This window comes from Triturus cristatus, chromosome 6, assembly GCF_964204655.1.
Source record: "Triturus cristatus chromosome 6, aTriCri1.1, whole genome shotgun sequence".
In the NCBI taxonomy this organism is placed as follows: Eukaryota; Metazoa; Chordata; class Amphibia; order Caudata; family Salamandridae; genus Triturus; species Triturus cristatus.
In genome coordinates this window covers 29,599,050-29,620,740 of record NC_140589.1, presented here as the reverse complement: position 1 = coordinate 29,620,740, position 21,691 = coordinate 29,599,050, and the positions used below count along the sequence as shown (strand labels likewise).

Here is a 21,691-nt window from a genome sequence, read left to right as displayed (position 1 = left end):
GGCAACCAGCATGCATCTCTGCCTTTATACTTGCCCTTCATGTGTCCTCTATGTAATTTTAATATTCACACACAGGTACGGTGTGTTCCGGGGCCCTAGGGCACCCCTAATGCATAGCAACGGGCCGTACACACGCGTGTACGCTCCCTCTCACTATGGGTTTGCTTGCATATGCGTACCCATAGTGATACGGACCGTACAAGCGTGTGTACGGCCCGTATCACTATGGGTTTGCTTGCGTATGCGTACCCACAGTAATACGGGCCGTACATGCGCGTGTACGCTCCCTCTCACTATGGGTACGCATACGCGAGCAAACCCATAGTGAGAGGGAGCGTACACGCGCGTGTATGGGCCGTATCACTATGGGTACGCATACGCGAGCAAACCCATAGTGAGAGGGAGCGTACAAGCGCGTGTACGGGCCGTATCACTATGGGTACGCATACGCGAGCAAACCCATAGTGAGAGGGAGCGTACACGCGCGTGTACGGGCCGTATCACTATGGGTACGCATACGCGAGCAAACCCATAGTGAGAGGGAGCGTACACGCGCATGTACGGGCCGTATCACTATGAGTACGCATACGCGAGCAAACCCATAGTGAGAGGGAGCGTACACGCGTGTGTACGGCCCGTATCACTATGGGTACGCATACGCGAGCAAACCCATAGTGATACGGGCCGTACACACGCGTGTACGCTCCCTCTCACTATGGGTTTGCTCGCGTATGGGTACCCATAGTGATACGGCCCGTATACACGCGTGTACGGTCTGTATCACTATGGGTAGGCCTACGGCAGCACTCCCATAGTGATAGGGTATGTACACACGCCCTCAGGGCGTATGTACGGTGCCTGACACACGTGACAGTGGTGACAGGCAGCAGACAGACAGGAATTGAGCTGACATACTTGTCCAAGGCTGGACATCAAGGCATTGGCTGTGCAGTACGACATGTGTGGGGCACAGGTGTGAAAGGCTGTCATGTGGCACTATACTCCTGAGTTGTGAAGGCAATAGATGTATGATGACATGTGTACAGATGTCATGTGTGATGGTGCAGTATGTGCCACACATGTCCTTCACTCCTTTGACATGTGTGCATGTGTTCCTGAACACTTGAGAGATGCGTCACTGGCATGGCACAGTCAACGACACACGCAAGTGTCCCCTGATGCCCGCCACAGGGGTTAGCACACCTGACATGTGAATGCCCGAGTTGCGCAATGTGACTATGTCATGTATGTGTGGTGTGTTCCCATGAGCTTGATGTTGGTGTTCCCTCAAATGCATCTGCAATTTCTGCAACCAACATGTGTCTGTGTGTAGATGGCCATGGCACACTGTTACACACACCAGGCCACATGTGGAATCGGATATAAGGTGTGTATGTATGCATGGGACACGGAGTCGCTTAACACGGACCTCTCTGCATTCTCTCACTGTATGTGTGATCAGTCATGACATGTACACCTTCATGGCAAGGTGTGTGGGCTGTCCTAGTGTTATGTCATGTGAACTGTGGCAATAATGTTCCGCAACCTGTCTCTGCAATCAACATCCTTCATCTGCTGAAATGGGGATGTCTGTCACTCCTGTATTGCGTCTGGCTTTTCACTGACACTGGGCCACAGGTTGTCCAATGCCCTGTGATGTGGAGGTTCACAATCCCCGTTTGTAGCTGGGTCTTGGTAGGAGTGTCACCTGGCAGCCATACGTGTCCAGGGCATGTAGCACATACCTGACTCTGTATGTAGCATATGTGTATTGACAGATTGACATGTGCTCAGTACATAGAACTTGTTGTAGTAGTGGACTCACTCTTCCTTGTCACTTCCAAATTACTGCAGGGCTCCGCATCTTCCCCGACCAATTCCGGACTTGGCTGACATGCGGGAGACTGACTGTATACGCTGCTACCGCTTCCCCCAACCATTGATTGAGGAGTTGACGGCAAGGCTGGCGCCACACCTGCAACCGCTGCACAGGTATCCTACGGCACTGACACCCAAGATGAAGGTAATGGCAGCCCTACATTTTTTTGCCACGGGTACCTTCCAATATACCATAGCTCATGTTGGTGGCATGTCCCAGACCATGTTGCTTCACCTGGATGAGTTTATCCATTTCCCAACTCCTGAACAGTTGACAGGTGTCAAGCATGGATTCTATGCCCTGGGAGGGATGCCCCATGTCATTGGGTCCATAGATGGGACACATGTGGCTTTGGTACCACCACAGGCAGAGGAGGTTGCGTACAGGAATCGCAAACACTACCACTCCATCAATGCCCTTGTGGTGTGTCTGTCCAACATGGTGATTTCACATGTCTGTGCTCGTTTTCCAGGATCAGCACACGATGCCTACATCATGAGGCGTAGCAGGGTGCCTGAAATGATGACGCAGCTGCGCAACGAAAGAGCATGTCTTGTTGGTGGGTACACTCTGTCTGTCCTGTATTTTGCGTAGACTTCCGGCCCAACTGCTTCTCCTGACCTACTTTTGTCCATGTTGTTTCCATGTAGGGGACGCTGGCTATCCCAACATGCCATGGCTGATCACACCTCTCCGCAACCCCAGCACGCCGGCCCAGCTCCGCTACAACACCGCCCATGGCCGGACAAGGCGAGTGATAGAGAGGACGTTTGGCCTCCTGAAGAGCCGCTTCAGGTGCCTACACAGGACCGGCGGCGCCCTCCCATATGCACCGCTGAAGGTCTGCAAAATCTTCATGGTCTGCTGCATGCTGCACAACATGGCAGTTGAGAAGGCTTTGCCACTCATCCTGGATCAAGATGATCAGGACCATCCACCCGTGGAGGACGCAGGGCTTGGCGATGGGGCTAGTGATGTGGAGGATGTGGAGCCGCAACGGGACATCCGGAGTGGGCTCATACGCGACTTCTTTGCTTAGTGGTGAGTTACAGTGTCTGAGTGTGCACGCATTGGTCCTTGTGTGGCATGTGTTGCAATGTGTGTGTCCATCTGCATGTATGCCACGTGAGTCAGAGGTGTGTTTGGATGTGTCACTCGAGTGATGGTGCCAATGATGAATGTCTTACCGGACTCATAATTGTGACCTAGCATGTTGTCATCCTTATATGTGTCGAGTACATGCACATGCAAGTGGATGTGCTTCTTGTGGATGACTTCTTGTGTGTCTCACATCCACAGGTACTTGTGCATGCCGTCTGCTGGTTGCATTGTTGTGGCACTGCTATTCCTCATGGACATGTCATCGTGTGCTGACTCAGCGTTACACGCATGGACAAGTTAGGAAGTCTCCTTAAGGTAAGGGATGCATCAGGGGTGTTGTGGGGGTGGCAGTTGTTTACAATGTGTGCACACTGCTCCTGTCGATGTTTGGTTCCTCTGCAGACATGTAGCATCACCATGGGACACATGACATGGATCTAGGTTCACCTGATTAGATGGTCCGACTTGTTGACACTCATCTGTGATGGTATAGTGGATTGTGATGACGGCATCAATGTGTGTAACACTGCCCTTGGAAACATACGATTTGCATTGGCTTGACATGGTGTGGGTCTACCACATCAGGGGATCAATGGTGTATGGCAGCCTCTCCGTGAGCAGCAGGGGGTGTTTAGCTGTTGCCCGACACTTGTGTGCCAGTGCCATGGATTTCAAGCATATGTGGTGCAGAAGGGGGGTGCCAGTGTTGGACCCACATGTTACTCCACATGACCTGTGTATGTGTAATCGGAGTTTGCTTTGCATTCCGGAATACATGACAAATAAAGGTGTCCCTCTGCCTCCAAGGTGCCTATTCTCAGTCAATGCTGGTGTGTTGTCACGGTGCATACGCCATGTGTGGCATAGTCCTCAGTGATGGTGCCTATGTGTCTATGTGTAGAGTAGCAAGATGCAAGCTGTTTGTCAGGGATTAGAATCTGTATTGTGCATGATGTCCATGACTGTGTAGGTATTGTGACATGTGCCATCCCCATGCATCCAACGTTGGCCAGGCCTACATTCTCTGCTTCCACCTGACTCAAGCTTGCAGGACATGGTTCTGCCACCTGTCTACACATACCTGGGAGCCCCCCCGGACACTCCACTTGATCCCTGACCTCTGCGCATGACTGTTGCTGTACTCCATATGTCTGTCGGCACGGTTGTGCGCCCACCCCCTGAGCTGGCTGTGCCCATCACGGGTGTGTATGGTGCTCCATGTCTGTCTTGGCTACTACATTGTGACCCATGTGTGTCCTGTGCCAGACTCAGGCCCCAGGGTATGGATCGTTGAAGTCATATGAACACTCAGGCATGGTTAGACTTTACGACACACATGTAATGGAATAATGCAAAATGTAGGCATCATCTCTTGATTGTGAAAATATTTATTTGGGTTGGGGTACGTGTTGGGGGGGGATGACAAGAGGTGCTTTCCGGGTGTGTAGAATCCAAAGTTCACTGGGGGAGTTGGTATCCTTGCCATTGGGAATCATCAGAGTCCATGCCACAGTCTTTGTCAACATTGGTCAGACTGTGACCAGCAAGTCCATGTGGCAGAGAATGTCATTTGATGATGTGCTGCTGTTGGGCCAGGGCGCCAGGTGCCAGGCCAGGTGTCCTGGGAGATGGTGCTGTTGCGCTGACCCTCACGGTCTTTTCCGTGGACGACCCGCCCTCCTGCGGGAACCCTCAGAAGCAGGCCGTGACGATGCTTGGGAAGCTCCGTTGGATGTATCCTCCTCCTCCTGATCCCTCCCTGTGGGTGGTGATGTTCTTCGCCTGGTGGCACAGGGAGGGTTGCCCATGTTGTCGGCTATCCGACGGAGTGAACGGTTTATTCCCGTGAGCACCGTCACGAGCTCAGCCTGTCTGTCCTCCATCCGTCCTTGGTGTCGCTGTTGACAGGCATGTTGCTCCGCATGTTGCTGGGCCTGCTGGGTCTTGATCTCCTCGAGGGTCCCCTTCATCTCGTTGAGGGTGGACACAACCTGGCTCATGCCCGTGGTGTCCTGCTGGTATGTGTTCAGGATGTTTCTTACATGGGAATATACCGGTTCCCCAGCCAACTGGTCAGGCTCGCGCCTCCGCCGTCCTCCACTCCCACCACCCCTGCCCACTTGCGCCTGGCCTGCCCTTGTGGGCACATCGGGTCTCCGGGACCCCTGAGGGATGGCATTTGCGTTGTCGCCTGCCTCCTCCTGGGTGCCCGGTGCACCGTGTCCCTCCTGGTCAGACTGGCTGCGTTGTGGTGGTGGGGCAGGGGTCCTGGTTGTCTCCTGGGATGTGGCAGGAGTGGGGGTGGTGGTTGGCCCAGTTGTACCTGACGCAGGTGCTGCAGGTGGTTGGACACCAGAGGGGCCAGGTTGGTCGGGGTCGTCCACAGAGTGGTGAGAGTCGTCGCTGGCGGTGAGATCGTCGTCCCGCAGAGCCTGGTCCTGTGAGTCTTCCCCCCCCAGTGTTGGGGGGAGATCGACGATGTTGACCTGTGTGTGAGAGAGAAAATGTTATTTTTGTTCCATGCTACATCCATGTTTCATTCGTGACGAACTTGGCACAGTTCTTCTGGGTATTTGGATATGTCTTGAATTCCACTCACAGTGCACTTGTGCATGGGTATGTCCCTTGGACACAGCTTTAGAGACTTTACCTATTTGTGACACTGTCTCACTTGCTGCGTCAATTGTGACTGCAGTCAGTAGTGGGCAGGTGTGGCGAGGCATGCATTGGCGCATTCCGTGTTGCACTGTACGTGGGCAAATGGAGTTGTTCCACACACTTAGATGATGCAGGTAGCTGGTGTTGTGCTAGTGCACAGGTTGACACATGGCCCAGTGTTTTGCCATGGGGAAGAGAGGGGGATTCAGGCACTGGCCACCCTTGTGAACATGCACGCAGTCCACCTGTGGACGAGCAGACATTCCCACACCACCCAAGGGTGAATTGTACTCCCTGTGTGTCCCTCCCTCTCTGTCCCCCTCTCCCTCCCTCCCTGTGTCAGCCTCCTCCCTCTGTCCGTCTCCCTGTGTCTCCCTCCCTCTCTGTGGTTGTATGACATAATTTCGAAAGACAAAAATTCGACCTACAAAAATATCGCAACAAAAATATCGTGGTCAAGAATATTGACATCCTATCTACAACATGGTAAGTACAAAAATATCGATAATTTAATATCGATGTCAAAAATATCGTTATTTAAAAATATTGTTTTTTTTTTTAGTTTAAAAATATATGTAAAATAAACCAAATAATACTTATAAATCAAAGAAACATAATTAAATATCTTTTATAATATGTAAAATTTATAATAAATATATATAATTAAATAAAACTTTAATTAAACATATATAAATAATATTGAATATATACACTTACTTAATAATTACTTCTAATAATAATTTCTGTAACATATAAATTATTAAATATGTATTTAAATTACCAATACATCTATACACATAAAACAATAACATTAATAAATATTAAATAATTACATATATCAAATAATAATCAATTTTTAATTTGAATAATTTTTATTATTAATTATATATTACAATAGCTAAAATATTACAAAACATATTAAATATCAGACACAATAAAACTACTAGTCCAACTCCAACAAAAACAACAGTAAGGAAAATGTTGGATAGCGTAGGGGTAAAAATAACTATTCCAACTCCCGAGAGTGCAACAATAGGGAAAACATTGGATAGCGTAGGGGTAAAAATTACTATTCCAACTCCAAAGAGTGCAACAGTAGGGAAAGCGTTGGATAGCGTAGGGGTAAAAATTACTATTCCAACTCCAGAGAGTGCAATAGTAGGGAAAGTGTTGGATAGCGTAAGGGTAAAAATTACTATTCCCACTCCAGAGAGTGCAATAGTAGGGAAAGTGTTGGATAGCGTAAGGGTAAAAATTACTATTCCGACTCCAGACAGTGCAACAGTAGGGAAAACGTTGGATAGCGTAGGGGTACAAATAACTATTCCAACTCCAAAGAGTGCAACAGTAGGGAAAGCGTTGGATAGCGTAGGGGTAAAAATTACTATTCCAACTCCAGAGAGTGCAATAGTAGGTAAAGTGTTGGATAGCGTAAGGGTAAAAATTACTATTCCAACTCCAGACAGTGCAACAGTAGGGAAAACGTTGGATAGCGTAGGGGTACAAATAACTATTCCAACTCCAAAGAGTGCAACAGTAGGGAATGCGTTGGATAGCGTAGGGGTAAAAATTACTATTCCAACTCCAGAGAGTGCAATAGTAGGGAAAGTGTTGGATAGCGTAAGGGTAAAAATTGCTATTCCCACTCCAGAGAGTGCAATAGTATGGTAAGTGTTGGATAGCGTAAGGGTAAAAATTACTATTCCCACTCCAGACAGTGCAACAGTAGGGAAAACGTTGGATAGCGTAGGGGTACAAATAACTATTCCAACTCCAAAGAGTGCAACAGTAGGGAAAACGTTGGATAGCGTAGGGGTAAAAATTACTATTCCAATTCCAGAGAGTGCAATAGTAGGGAAAGTGTTGGATAGCGTAAGGGTAACATTTACTATTCCCACTCCAGAGAGTGCAATAGTAGGAAAGTGTTGGATAGCATATGGGTAAAGATTACTATTCCCACTCCAGACAGTGCAACAGTAGAGAAAACATTGGATAGTGTAGGGGTAAAAATAACTATTCCAACTCCAAAGAGTGCAACAGTAGGGAAAGCGCTGGATAGCGTCGGGGTAAAAATTACTATTCCCACTCCAAAGAGTGCAACAGTAGGGAAAGCACTAGATAGCACAGTGATTCTATGAACATTATAACCAATTCAATAATTTGTTATAAAAAATTAGCATGTTAACAATGTATTTTAAATATAATTATTATTAAATACCAATTATGTAAAATAAATATTTAAATAAATAACTTTAAATTATATCCCACATTATTCCCCCTTTAACACACAACACACTACACATACAAAATACGCAATAGATTTAAATATCAATTTATCTCTTATTTACAATTAATAATACATTCTTTATAATTAATATAGTTATTAATTGACTAATTAATACATATTAACTACGAAATTACTAATATTCACTTATTAATTAACAATACATTAATTAGCAATAATAACAAATAAAATAAAATAATAAATTATTTATATCTACTATATTTAACTAACTAATAACAATTAATTAATAATGATTACAAATAAATAAAAAATATCATTATTTATTTTATTTTAATTACATCCCACCCTATTCCCCTATAAACCCACAACCCACTACACATAAAAATTCACATAATTAATTTAATTATCAATTAATCACTTAATAAAATTAAATCACCAATTAATTACTAATTAACAATTAATTAATTAACAATAACAATCAATAAATATTAATAATAAACTAATTATAATGTATATAATTAACCAATTAATAAAATAATTTTACAATTAATAATTAATTAACAATTAATTAATCAATTAATATTATTAATTACCAATTATTTATTAATTACCAATTAATTATTCATAAATACCAATTAAACAATACATATTAATTAATTAATTATAATTATATTACTTCCCACCCTATTCCCCTTTTAACCCACAACCCGCTCTGATACTAAAACGCTAAATTAAATTTAAAATAATTATTAATCTATAAACATTTATTTTCAAATGTATTAAAATACATTACAATAATCTTTAACATACAAATAAAATACATATTAAATTACATTACACTAAATAAATATCGATATTATTGATATCGAAATTTTTGCCTACGATATTACTTACATCGATATTAATTACTTCGATATTATTGACTTCGATATTACTTACCTTGGGATCGATATTCTGTCCATCGATATTCTTGACTTCGATATTCTGTACCTACGATATTAAAAACACGATATTATTGTAGGTCGAAATTTAAAACTCGATATTTTGGCTAAACACCCCTCTCTGTCCCCCTCTCCCTTCCTCCCTCCCTGTGTCAGCCTCCTCCCTCTGTCCGTCTCCCTGTGTCTCCCTCCCTCTCTCTCCCCCTCTCCCTCCCTCCCTGTGTCAGCCTCCTCCCTCTGTCCGTCTCCCTGTGTCTCCCTCCCTCTCTCTCCCCTCTCCCTCCCTGTGTCTGTCACCCTCTGTCCCCTCAGCCCAGCTTCCTAGGCACACACATTTTGCAAGTCTTTGAATGGCCCTTGGCTTGTTCATGTGAGTTAGTTTCTGATCTCCAGGCACCCATTGGGTGTAGTGTCTGTGTCTGCGCTGCTGCTGTGGTGGTGTGTGCTGCCACTCTTTCACAGTGTTGGCTGTTCATTGGCTGCTGTTATGTGCAACATGTTCCATTACACCCATGTCTTCATGCAAGGCGTCACCATTTGCAGGCAAGTCTTTACTGTGTGGGGACATACTGTTTGTCTGGCTGTGACCTAGGCCATATGGGCTGAGGGCATTGTTGTCTGCTTGTGAGTTGCACTATGTGATTTTTGAGGCCCACACTCCCGCCATCTGGGTTACCGTGTCTTGTGTTGTTGTTTTTTGTGGCCTGTGACTTGGCATTGTGTTGCTGGGTGGATGGGGCATGGTGGCGCTAGTGGTATGTGCGTGTTTTTGGAGTGTGGTTGAGTCAGGCGATATCTTTGGGGTGGTTGCGTGCATGATTGTGAGTTTGGTTGTGGATGGCATTCCCCCCATGTGAGGTGAGTTGTTTGTGTACTCACCAGGCTCTCGGAGTCCTTCTACTCCGTGCACTCCCACCGGCGGCAGCGTGGCCATCACCCTCTCCTCCCAGGGATGGTATTGTACGAGTCTGCGGGGCGGCCCTCCTCCAGTGATGTTGGCATAGTTGCGCTCCTCCGTCATTTTGGCTCGGACCCGCCTCCGCAGATCGTACCACCTGGCTTGGCATTCATGCCTGGTCCTTCTGGTGGCCCCAACAGCATTCACAGCATCGACAACTGTCTGCCACATGGCTGATTTTTCGTGGATGCTGGTCTGTCTGACCAATGTTCCAAAGAGGTATGGCTCGACTCTGATGATTTCGTCGACAAGGGTCTCCAACTCTGCGCTAGTGAACTTTGGATTCTTGTTAGTGGGCATGGTGAGGGGTGTGGGTGTGGATGGTTGTGGGGTGTATGGGTGTGGATGGTTGTGGGTGTGTGGGTGTGGTTGTGAAGGTGTGTGCCTGAATGTGATGTGGGTGTGTTTGTGAAGGTGGTTGTGTGAAGGTGTGCAGGTGTAAGGTGTAGTGGAGGTTGTAGTATGGTGCAGTTGTTTGTCTGTGTGGTCTGGCAGCAGTGGGTCTGTTGCAAAGGATCATGGTTTGTGTGTGTTGGGCCTTTTTATTGGTCCATTTGTGGGTGTGGCTGTGTTTGAACTTTGGGTGGGTGTGTTATAAGGAGTGGTTGTGTTTTGGGCCTCTGTTTAGGTGTTTGGCAGTTGCTGGTCAGTGAATAGGTTGTATTTTGGCTTGTTGGACATGTTTTGTGGCTTTGTGCAATTCTAATTGAGTCTTCTTGTGTTGTTTTGCTTTGTCCTGGTTGTGTACGAGTGTTTTTAGCGTCTGTACGGTGCGTACATCGGCCATTTTGTTGTACAGTGCTGTCCTTTGCTCTGGCTTGATGCGACTCGTACATGCGCGATGTTGGGTGAGGGTGCTGGTGTTGGGGCCTGAGGTACGCTCCGTACATACACTGTTGGGGTGTGGGTACGGTCCGTACGTATGAGGGTGGGGGTACGCTCCATACATACGGGGGGGGTACGGGCCGTACGTACACTGTTGGGGTGGGGGTACGCTCCATACATACGGGGGTGGTGGTACGGTCCGTACGTACACAGTTGGGGTGGGTGTACGCTCCATACATATGGGGGTGGGGGTACGGTCCGTACGTACACTGTTGGGGTGGGGGTACGGTCCGTACGTATGGGGGTGGGGGTACGCTCCATACATACGCGGGTGGGAGTACGGTCCGTACATACACTGTTGGGGTGGAGGTACGCTCCAGACATACGCGGGTGGGGGTACGGTCCGTACATACACTGTTGGGGTGGGGGTACGGTCCGTACATACGGGGGTGGGGGTACGCTCCATACATACGGGGGTGGGGGTACGGGCCGTACGTACACTGTTGGGGTGGAGGTACGCTCCATACATACGGGGGTGGTGGTACGGTCTGTACGTACACTGTTGGGGTGGGGGTACGCTCCATACATACAGGGGTGGGGGTACGGTCCGTACGTACACTGTTGGGGTGGAGGTACGCTCCATACATACGGGGGTGGTGGTACGGTCCGTACATACACTGTTGGGGTGGGGGTACGGTCCGTACGTACGGGGGTGGGGGTACGCTCCATACATACGGGGGTGTGGGTACGGGCCGTACGTACACTGTTGGGGTGGGGGTACGCTCCATACATACGGGGGTGGTGGTACGGTCCGTACGTACACAGTTGGGGTGGGTGTACGCTCCATACATATGGGGGTGGGGGTACGGTCCGTACGTACACTGTTGGGGTGGGGGTACGGTCCGTACGTACGGGGTTGGGGGTACACTCCATACATACGCGGGTGGGGGTACGGTCCGTACATACACTGTTGGGGTGGAGGTACGCTCCATACATACGCGGGTGGGGGTACGGTCCGTACGTACACTGTTGGGGTGGGGGTACAGTCCGTACGTACGGGGGTGGGGGTACGCTCCATACATACGGGGGTGGGGGTACGGGCCGTACGTACACTGTTGGGGTGGAGGTACGCTCCATACATACGGGGGTGGTGGTACGGTCCGTACGTACACTGTTGGGGTGGGGGTACGCTCCATACATACGGGGGTGGGGGTACGGTCCGTACGTACACTGTTGGGGTGGAGGTACGCTCCATACATACGGGGGTGGTGGTACGGTCCGTACATACACTGTTGGGGTGGGGGTACGTTCCATACATACGGGGTGGTGATACGGTCCGTACGTACACTGTTGGCGTGGAGGTACGCTCCATACATACGCGGGTGGGGGTACGGTCTGTACGTACACTGTTGGGGTGGGGGTACGGTCCGTACATACGCGGGTTGGGGGTACGGTCCGTACATACACTGTTGGGTTGGAGGTACGCTCCATACATACGCGGGTGGGGGTACGGTCCGTACGTACACTGTTGGGGTGGGGGTACGGTCCATACGTACTGGGGTGGGGGTACGCTCCATACATACACGGGTGGGGGTACGGTCCGTACATACACTGTTGGGGTGGAGGTACGCTCCATACATACGCGGGTGGGGGTACGGTCCGTACGTACACTGTTGGGGTGGGGGTATGGTCCGTACGTACGGGGGTGGGGGTACGCTCCATACATACGCGGGTGGGGGTTCGGTCCGTACATACACTGTTGGGGTGGAGGTACGCTCCATACATATGCGGGTGGGGGTACGGTCCGTACGTACACTGTTGGGGTGGGGGTACGGTCCGTACATACGGGGGTGGGGGTACGCTCCATACATACGGGGTGGGGGTACGGTCCGTACATACACTGTTGGGGTGGGGGTACAGTCCGTATGTACAGGGGTGGGGGTACGCTCCATACATACGTGGGTGGGGGTACGCTCCATACATACACTGTTGGGGTGGAGGTACGCTCCATACATACGGGGTGGTGGTACGGTCCGTACGTACACTGTTGGGGTGGGGGTACGGTCCGTACGTACGGGAGTGTACATGCACAGGTGGGGGTTCGGCACGTACATACGAGGGCTGGGGGGGGTTTGGTACGTACATACGGGGGCTGGGGGGTGTTCTGAGCGTACATACGGGTGCTGGGGGTGGGGGTTCGCCACGTACATATGGGGGTTGGGGGGGTTCTGAGCGTACATACGGGGCTGGGGGGGTGTTCTGAGCATACGTACGGGGGCTGGGGGGTTGTTCGGCGCTTATGCGGGCACATGTCTCCATGGTTGCTATGGGAGTTCGGTGCGGACGGTGTTTTACCCATACGGTTGTAAAATCAGACGCCCGGAACGGATCGTACTTGCGCGTTCGGAATTCACTTTTGACATTTGTACGGTAAATCGTCCGGGGACGTGTCGGACACATTTTCCGACCCGAGGACGTGTGGGGAATATTTCCCAATGCGAGTCGTATGGACTTTTTCCCATACGAATCGTACTTGGCAGTTTGTACGGCACTTGTACGATTCGTACGGTAAAAATACCGGATGCGAGTCGTACAGGGAAATTTTTTAACGGATCGGAATCGGCACCAATATGTTCCAACATCCATGGATGGTTTAAAAATAACGCTGTTCAGACATTTTCTTGGTGCCAGCAGTTGAAAAAAAAATCTAATACTGCCCGTTTACTCCATGTGGCATGCAGTGCATAACTGAATCCATAACGTGCCTCCCATCAATATATTTCCCAATGACTTCAGATAGTTTCAGGCAGGTTAACACGCAAAGTCCAATAGTTTGTAGGTTGGCAGGTTTCAAACATCAGGTAATTTAAATAGCTTCAGTTCAAAATCACACAGCAAAAAACGTTCATTTTATGCCGTCTGTAGGCATGACTCCCCTATGTGCCTTTCTTAACTGCACAGGCAGGTTTCAAGCCACCCAAGCCACTTAATGTCTAACGCCTAACACATACCTTTGTGGACTGTCTGATGGAAAAGACCCCGGTCGGGCATCCAAGGCGTTGCGCAGGCATAATTTCAGGCTTCTTTTCAGACACTGGCCAACTTCTTTTAGTTCCTTCTTTCAGTTCCTTGTTTCTTGGTTCTTCTCGCGTGGTTCTTTTAAAAATCGTCGCCATTTTTGTAACTGAAGAAAAGTAGCGCATTCATAAATAGACCAGGTGCCAGAGATGTATTTAGGTAGATTTATTGTTCATGTAAGATGGTACAGGATTGCCCCACCGGGAGCAGCATCCTGCTGCTCAGCCCCATTCAATCTAACTGATCACTGTTTCAAAGCATGCACACACTCCCAACATTCCATGACATCACACTCATGCAGGCTGAGCAGCCAGGACTTGGAAATATAGGATATAACAGTATCTTAAACATTTCATTTTTATTTATGTGCTGTTCTCAGGTTTCATACCTGTATACCTTAAACAATATACAAGTATGAAGCTTCATCGTTGAACAGCAGGTGAAAAAACAATCATATAGATTGTAGAAAAAAAACAGAACACAGTATAACACTGTAAATATAACATACTATGCATGCATTCACTACAAGCTGTAACAAAAAAATGTTACTTGTACCAACTCAACTACTGTAAATAAACATATCCCCAAAAAAACATTAAATAATGTTCAAGCAGTCCATTTAATTAAGACATTACCCTTAGTAGGCCGAATGATCTCTTAAAGACTAAACCGTTTTTTAAAGATAAAGAAAAGTTATGAATTTGGAAGTTTAAAAGGCAGTTTAATGTTAAATATCAGGTTACTGTCACTGTGCTCCGTCCATTTCTTTAGAGTTTTTAAGTACGCAGTGTTGTGTCCTGAAGTTTTATGTACTTCTTCATGAGTTTTTTGCTCGTTCTTCCAGAAACTGAAACTTGTCTGGCTTTAAAGTTTGAAATGACAGGGCCTGATTCACAGAACTAACTTAAGACAAAATCCTAAACTTTCTACCATTTTCGTATTCACAGAAGGCACTTACTCATTTTGGTATTCACAGAAGGCACTTATTCATTTCGGTATTCACAGAAGTTAGGAGTCCTAACTTTAGGACTCCTAAATGCCTTCTGTGAATACCGAAAGTCTTAAAATTAGGATTTTTCTCAATTTAGTAGTCCTAAATTTAGGACTCCTAACTTTAGGACTCCTAAATGCCTTCTGTGAATACCGAAAGCCTTAAAATTAGGATTTTTCTCAGTTTAGTAGTAGTATAGTAGGACTCCTAACTTTAGGACTCCTAAATGCCTTCTGTGAATACCGAAAGTCTTAAAATTGGGATTTTTCTCAATTTAGTAGTCCTAAATTTAGACTTAGGACTACTAAATTGAGAAAAATCCTAATTTTAAGACTTTCGGTATTCACAGAAGGCATTTAGGGGTCCTAAAGTTAGGAGTCCTAACTATACTACTACTAAACAGAGAAAAATCCTAATTTTAAGACTTTCGGTATTCACAGAAGGCATTTAGGAGTCCTAAAGTTAGGACTCCTAATTTCTGTGAATACCGAAATGAGTAAGTGCCTTCTGTGAATACCAAAATGAGTAAGTGCCTTCTGTGAATACCAAAATGGTAGTAAGTTTAGGATTTTGTCTTAAGTTAGTTCTGTGAATCGGGCCCTCAGTTTGTATTTTTGATCCATCTACTCTACATCATTGAACCATCAATTTAATGTATTTACCACTTCTGTGTATCTGGTATGTAGACATAAATCAGATCTACAATTTGGACAGGTCATGTTCCAGTTTGCATTTCTTATCAGGTTGTCAAATGGTACAGTTTTCAAATCTGGTTATGTTACAAAAATAAACCTTTCAGAATTTATATTAGTAGTAGATGTAAACGAGAAATACAAATAATCAAGATCCCATTTGTAGCTTAGACCACATAACTCACTTCTTTTTGTTACAAGAGTCCAAGGATAACCATAATAAACTCTTGTGTGTCTTGCTGACAGTTCTGAGAAGATAGTACTCCCGAAGCAGAATGTAGTATATTCCTACCACTATGTAAACGTTGGAGCACACAATATAGTTCTGAGAAGAACCTGCTGCCTCCTTTATGCTAAATTGAATTTACTAGATGTGGTAAAAGTCTACATTCAGAGCTAGATTAGCATAGCAGTTGAAACAATTTTTATTTTCCAGCTGAAACCCTTCAGCAGTCCTAGATACAGCTTTTTCCATAGAATCCAAATTTGCTTCCTATATCTCAGTCAGCAGTATTGTTACTCCATTTTACTGATAGCTGTTAATTCAAAGATTTCCCTTTTTTTTTTAGCAATTCTTCATTGACATTGTTGCACTCTTGAAGTATAGGCATTAAACAGAGCATTAATTTTCCAACTTCAATCAAATTAAACATGCGCTTTGCTGGTGTCTGGTTGGAGGAGATTCGTTTTTTTGATCAGTCAACAGTAAGCTAATCTTACCTTCCTTGGTCAGAACCCCAACTCTGATGTCCTTCATAATATTTCCATATACCTCATCAGACACTTGACACATATTTTTCAACAGTTCATTGTATTTGAAATTCAGACATATGTTTTCATTTCTAGTCCCTCCTAATGCATTATATGTTTGTTCATATAAAAGGGTCTTGAAAACAGGTTCTCCTTTCACAGGGGTTAGCTGCAGGAGGTCACTATACACAACTAAATGCTTTCCGCTGAAAAGAACACCATACTTTGCTCCTAAAATGTGTTGCATTCATAAGTGAATGCAAGCAAGCATTGAGACCATGCTTACCTCATCAATGATTGAAAGCTTTTTTTCTTCAAAAACTCTTGCCATCTCATGACCTGATTCACCAGATAACTTCTGGTTTCCCAGTTTATTATCATGTTCCATAGGTAACATTAGTAGTCGATGTAGAGTAATTCCTTTGAAATTTGTGTGCAGCTAATCCTGTGAGGGCTGTCCCTACACATGACACATTTGATTGTGTTATCCTCTTTAGGTAAGCGATCAGCACTTTAATTAAAAAATTATCCAAGTTCCAGCTTGGCCACAAATATATAATAAAATTGGATGTAAAGGAAAAGCAATTGCAATCTCTGTCTCCTTTACTTCCATATAAATGTCTTTATGTTCATTGTTGAGTTGTGCAGCTGACTGTTCCAGATCTTCAGTTTCCTGTCAAACTTGTTCAACTGCAGTTTCCACCTCGTTTGTTGTGATTGCAGCTTTATTTTGAATAATGCCTGCTCCAAGAGGATCCTGACTCTTGTGGAATCTCATCACTTAGCATTTGCATATCATTTTGAGAGACTGAACACTGAAAACTGTTTTTTAAATCATTAAATGAATCCCCATAGCAATCACACCCTTCAAGTATTTCAAATTTTGCATGCCAAGGTTTGAAAAGTTGAAGAAGAGCCTAATGCAAACACTATCCTTTCTCTTGAGATTGGCAGCTACATTTCCTGTGGTTAATGAAATTTCCCTTTGAATATTTGCTAAACAACCATCACAGACAAGAACAGCAAATTTTCCTTCTTCTATGTTTTCTTCTACATTGCTTCTGTACCTGTATTACTGAAAAATGTCATATAGGCACATGTTTTCCAAGTGCAAACTTCTTCTTGGGTAGTGTGCATTCAATATACTTATTTTTACTGTCTGTACTTTCATGATCAAACTCTGCTAGATACTGAATTTCCGTAAAACACTTTAATACTATGTTTTGTACTTGCAAGTCCTAAACTTACCCAAACTATTTCCCTTGACTTAAAATATAAACTTGCCAAGCTCAACTTGTCTGAGCATTCAGAACAACTAATCTCCCTATGCAACAATATTTTTAAACTGAAGCTGTACAACTTTTTTGTAAGACTTTTTCTGCGCTAATCTCGTGCCACATCTCTTTCATCTCAGTCTTCTCCAATTTGGAAAATATGGAGTGACATATCAAGCAACAACAATAAAGTCTGCAACAAATTGCATGTCCATGTTTTCATTCCACATTTTCAGAAAGACTGCATTGTAATCATTAATGTGTTTGGATGCCTATTTTCTCCTTAGATTGTATGTGTTTTTGGTGACTTACGTGCTACTGCAGACAAAAAGCTGTTCATTCTTCCTTTTGAAATAACAGGTCATGGGAATCTAAAACGACTTCTTGTGCAAAGCTTACTTTTAATTTTCTACGGCAGAGTTTGAAAATGGTGGGACATATCTGGCTATCAGTGCTAGATTCAAGCTAGCCTGGATGATGAGGGATAATACACCGAAACCTATTCCAGGATGCTTTTTTCTGGTCCAGGGAGGACCGGGCTTTGCTGTTCGGGCTAAACTGTTCCCATGAGGAACAGGGTCAAGACTGATTTGCATATCGCTACGTCTAGACTGTGGTAGCATGGTGAGCAAAAGAATGATGGATTTAGCCTAAATCTTTTGACTGAGTGTGAATGTATGATTCATTCAGCATTCCGTCCATCATTTGTTTGCTTAACACTTCAAAAAATATCTAGGCACTCATTTACAAAGAATTGGAGTAGGAAAGCACCGCAAGTCTTTTTGCTGCGCTCCCCTATGCCTATTCGAAAGGACCTGAATACACCATATTTACAGGATATGATACATTCCTGTTCTTGTAGCCAGCACCAGTGCACAATTTGCAGCTGAGCTCTAACGAAGGTACCCTGTGTTGTTGGCATGATTAATATTATTCAGGAGGGGACACCTTCCTGTATAAAAACAATTATGAGAGGCATTTTCCTCTGTATTTTTATATTGCAGAATGCAGCACATGTGAAAAGAAGAAACAACGAGGACAAATGAAAACATTTCTCCCCATTACACCTGCTCTGGGGAGCATATGGTCTTGGGGCAGCTCCAGGTGTATGCGATTCCGTAATTCACGAGGCAGCGTTATTCATGGGTGTTGCATAGGAACACCCACAGCAATACCCATGGAATGCCTCCTTGATACAGAGTAGGGCAATGCAGCACTTTGTGCTGCCTTCCCTTACTCCAAATCTATGAGGTCAGTCAAAGAAAAGCAGTGGACTTTGCGTCGCATCATGGGTATGATTAAGAGGCCTCTGCCACTGAAGCATCAAAAATTGACTCTCTGGCTATGCAGGCCTCTTGTAAATGAGTCCACTTATACCTAATTGCCACTTGTTACAGACTACTTCTTTTCATGTATTTCTACACAGATATGGCAGACGAAAAATGCTCATGGTGTCCTCGGTGACCTCATTGGTGTTCGGGATAGCGGCCACAGCTTCTATCAATTACCCCATGCATGCAGTTTTCCGGTCTCTTTCTGGAGTCTCACTTTCTGGAATTTCGATCATATCATTGGTTTTAGGTTAGTAAAGTTTTGACTACCTGTAGAATGTTTTACTTTACAAGTAATGTACTTACAACAGTTCAGTCTTAATCATATTAATATTTGTGCAACTGAGGTAAGTCGAACTTATATAAACTTCTAAAAACCCAACCACTTATAAATTCACCCAGGCACTCTCATTGTTGTACTCTAATCATTCAGTCAGTACCCAAGTACTCATGCAGTGAGCCAGGCCTCAGCACATGGACTGCTTCAAATGCCTATCCACTATGCATGTAGTCCTGTAACCACCTACACACTTGCCTTTCATACCTTCAATTCCCCAGTCAGTATCCATACACTCCAGCAAACACCCTGTCACTCCCCTTGTACTCCTCCAGGAACCCATTCAGCACCATGTACTAATCCATTCAATCCGCCAAAACCCAACCACTTTTAAATTCACTTAGGCATGCTCCTTCAAGTACTCTAATCATTCAGTCAGTCCCCAAGGACTCATCCAGTGACCCAGGCCTTAGCACATGGACTACTTCAAACTCCTATCCACTATGCATGCAGTCCTCTAACTTCTAAGACATGTATCCCAATGTCTAACTTATCAGACTCTTTAGCATTATATAGCAAGTGTTGGATGGGCCCCTTCCACATAAAGGATGTAGCTTCAACATGACACCTCACCACCACCACATTGCTCATCATGTCTTCATTATCGTAGTTTTTAAGAAAGTAAAGCAATAGAAATGTTGATGGGTTGTAAGAAGTGGGACGAGAAAGATTGAGTTGAAGTCACAGTAATATTGGCAGGTAATCAAAACATTACCTCTTTGGTATTTTCCTTTCTCCGAGCACACAGCTAATGAGGGATATACCCAAAGTAGGCACATGCTTCTTCAATAAATTTCAAACCACTGTTAGCCAGAACATGCATGATTTTGCTTAGGTCATGATGAACAAGGCTAGGTCTAAAAAAAATAAATTTATGAGAAAAGTAGAGCAGCCTATTGTTACAGCATGAACGTCCAATAAGTAATCATTGATAAATGTGGTGGATACATCAAATGCTGCTCTCCAGATCTGCTGTAGGAAAGGTCTTTGCAAATCAACCCTGGGGGCTAATGTGACCCTAGAGAAGCATCTCTCGACAGTTAGAGGACTTGGTAGTTTCACCATCATAGGTCAATGAAATAGCTGCTCTGAGTCGGCAATGCACAGTTGAGGCTCGCTACTCAAAAATTAACATAGAGTGAATGGGACTGCCTGAATTCCGATGCAGGATTAATATAGACTATCACGGTTCTCCAAGCATCCAAAGCAATTAAAGACCAGCTGCTTGAGCTGCAATGAAAGAGCATCAGGAAACTCTGGTGGCCTCACTCGCTGACAAGGTGTAAGTCACAGAAATCTGTCCTCCTGCTTAAAAGGTGTGTCAAGAAGTCCACAAGAAGACCTTTTGAAAGAAGATCTATGGTTTTATCTTTCTCACTGGGAGGCATTCTCACTGGTGCTCCACATTCTAAATTGGTACAGTGCAAAGTGGCTTATGGATGGATTTGCTTATACCTCAGACAATTGGCGCTAACATTTAAGAAGACTTCCCTGTCGGGTCATTGACAGCAGCTGTCTTCATCAAGATAAGTGGGTTCCAATAAAAGAAATAAGATTGTCACATTGGGCATAAACCCTAATCCCTGCTTGAAAAATCATCAGTCCAGAAGTGTTCTTACCTGGTCGTTTGCTGATTAAAGAACACAATTACCTTTGGTGCTAGGTTGATATTATATTTACCAGGAATATGATATTAGCTGATAATTGGTGAGGGCTCTAATGCCTAGAAATGACACACAACAATTCAATAGCCTAGAAGCAAATTCATCTATTTCTGATAGTATTCCTTAGTGTGGTCTAAAATTCTGTGAAGGTTGTGATCTTTGAACCCGAGGATAAGAGGCCATGAGGCCAAGGTTAAACTCTGTTGGTAACACTCAAAGGTGAGTGTAACTCTTGACCTTGCAGCATTACCTAAGGGAAGCCCTAGCACGAAGAGGAAAAAAAAGATTAATGATGGTAGCAGTGTGAGAAATTACGTTTTTGGTGTATTGGGATGTGAGCCCTGGTCAAGCAAAAACCACAATCCCTTGCAGGTTGAACCACTAAAAGTCACTACATTAAACTGGGCTTAACCCTGGGTAGCTTGGCACAAAAAACAGTCAGACTTTAGTTAGAGGCAATATTTTAAAGTTCTTATGTTATGTTAAACTCCATTTATAACGCGCATGGAGACTCTGAAGTGTCCCGGCGTGGAAGCCAAATAAAGGAGACAGATGGGCGCAGACCGGGGCTAGGTGGTTACTTGAAAAGCAAGGTTTTTAGCTGCTTTTTGAACAGCTGATGTTCCGAAGCTCAAAGGGCAGGGCATTCCATGCCTTGGCTGCTCTGACACAGAGGGAGCCACCTCCCGTTCTAAAAAGGCGGTACGTGGGTATAACAGCGAGGCATTGCCCCGTGGAGCGGAGATGTTTGGGAGGCACATAGAATTCAAAGCGTCTCCTGAGATACAAAGGCCCCGCTTTGTAAAGAGCACCGTGGGCAAGTGTAAGAGCCTTGAACAAAACACGCTGGTCTACCGGGAGCCAGTGCAAATCACGTAGAATCTGCTTAGTGCTAGGCCTACCAGGAATACCCAGTAGCGCTCTAGCGGTCGCATTCTGGATGATCTGTAGCTTTTTCAGCTGGTAT

At 45.2% G+C, this 21,691-nt stretch overlaps 1 protein-coding gene across 1 annotated transcript in view; it reads left to right on the top strand.

Annotated features, from left to right (window-relative positions):
- The window catches only part of LOC146813683 (solute carrier family 22 member 7-like), a 468,541-nt gene that overhangs the window by 272,937 nt on the left and 173,913 nt on the right, over positions 1 to 21,691 (top strand). Inside the window, exon 3 of the mRNA XM_085610178.1 lies at positions 18,819 to 18,973. Coding sequence (XP_085466304.1) covers positions 18,819 to 18,973 — 155 coding nt within the window. The remainder of the gene's footprint in view (positions 1 to 18,818; positions 18,974 to 21,691) is intronic.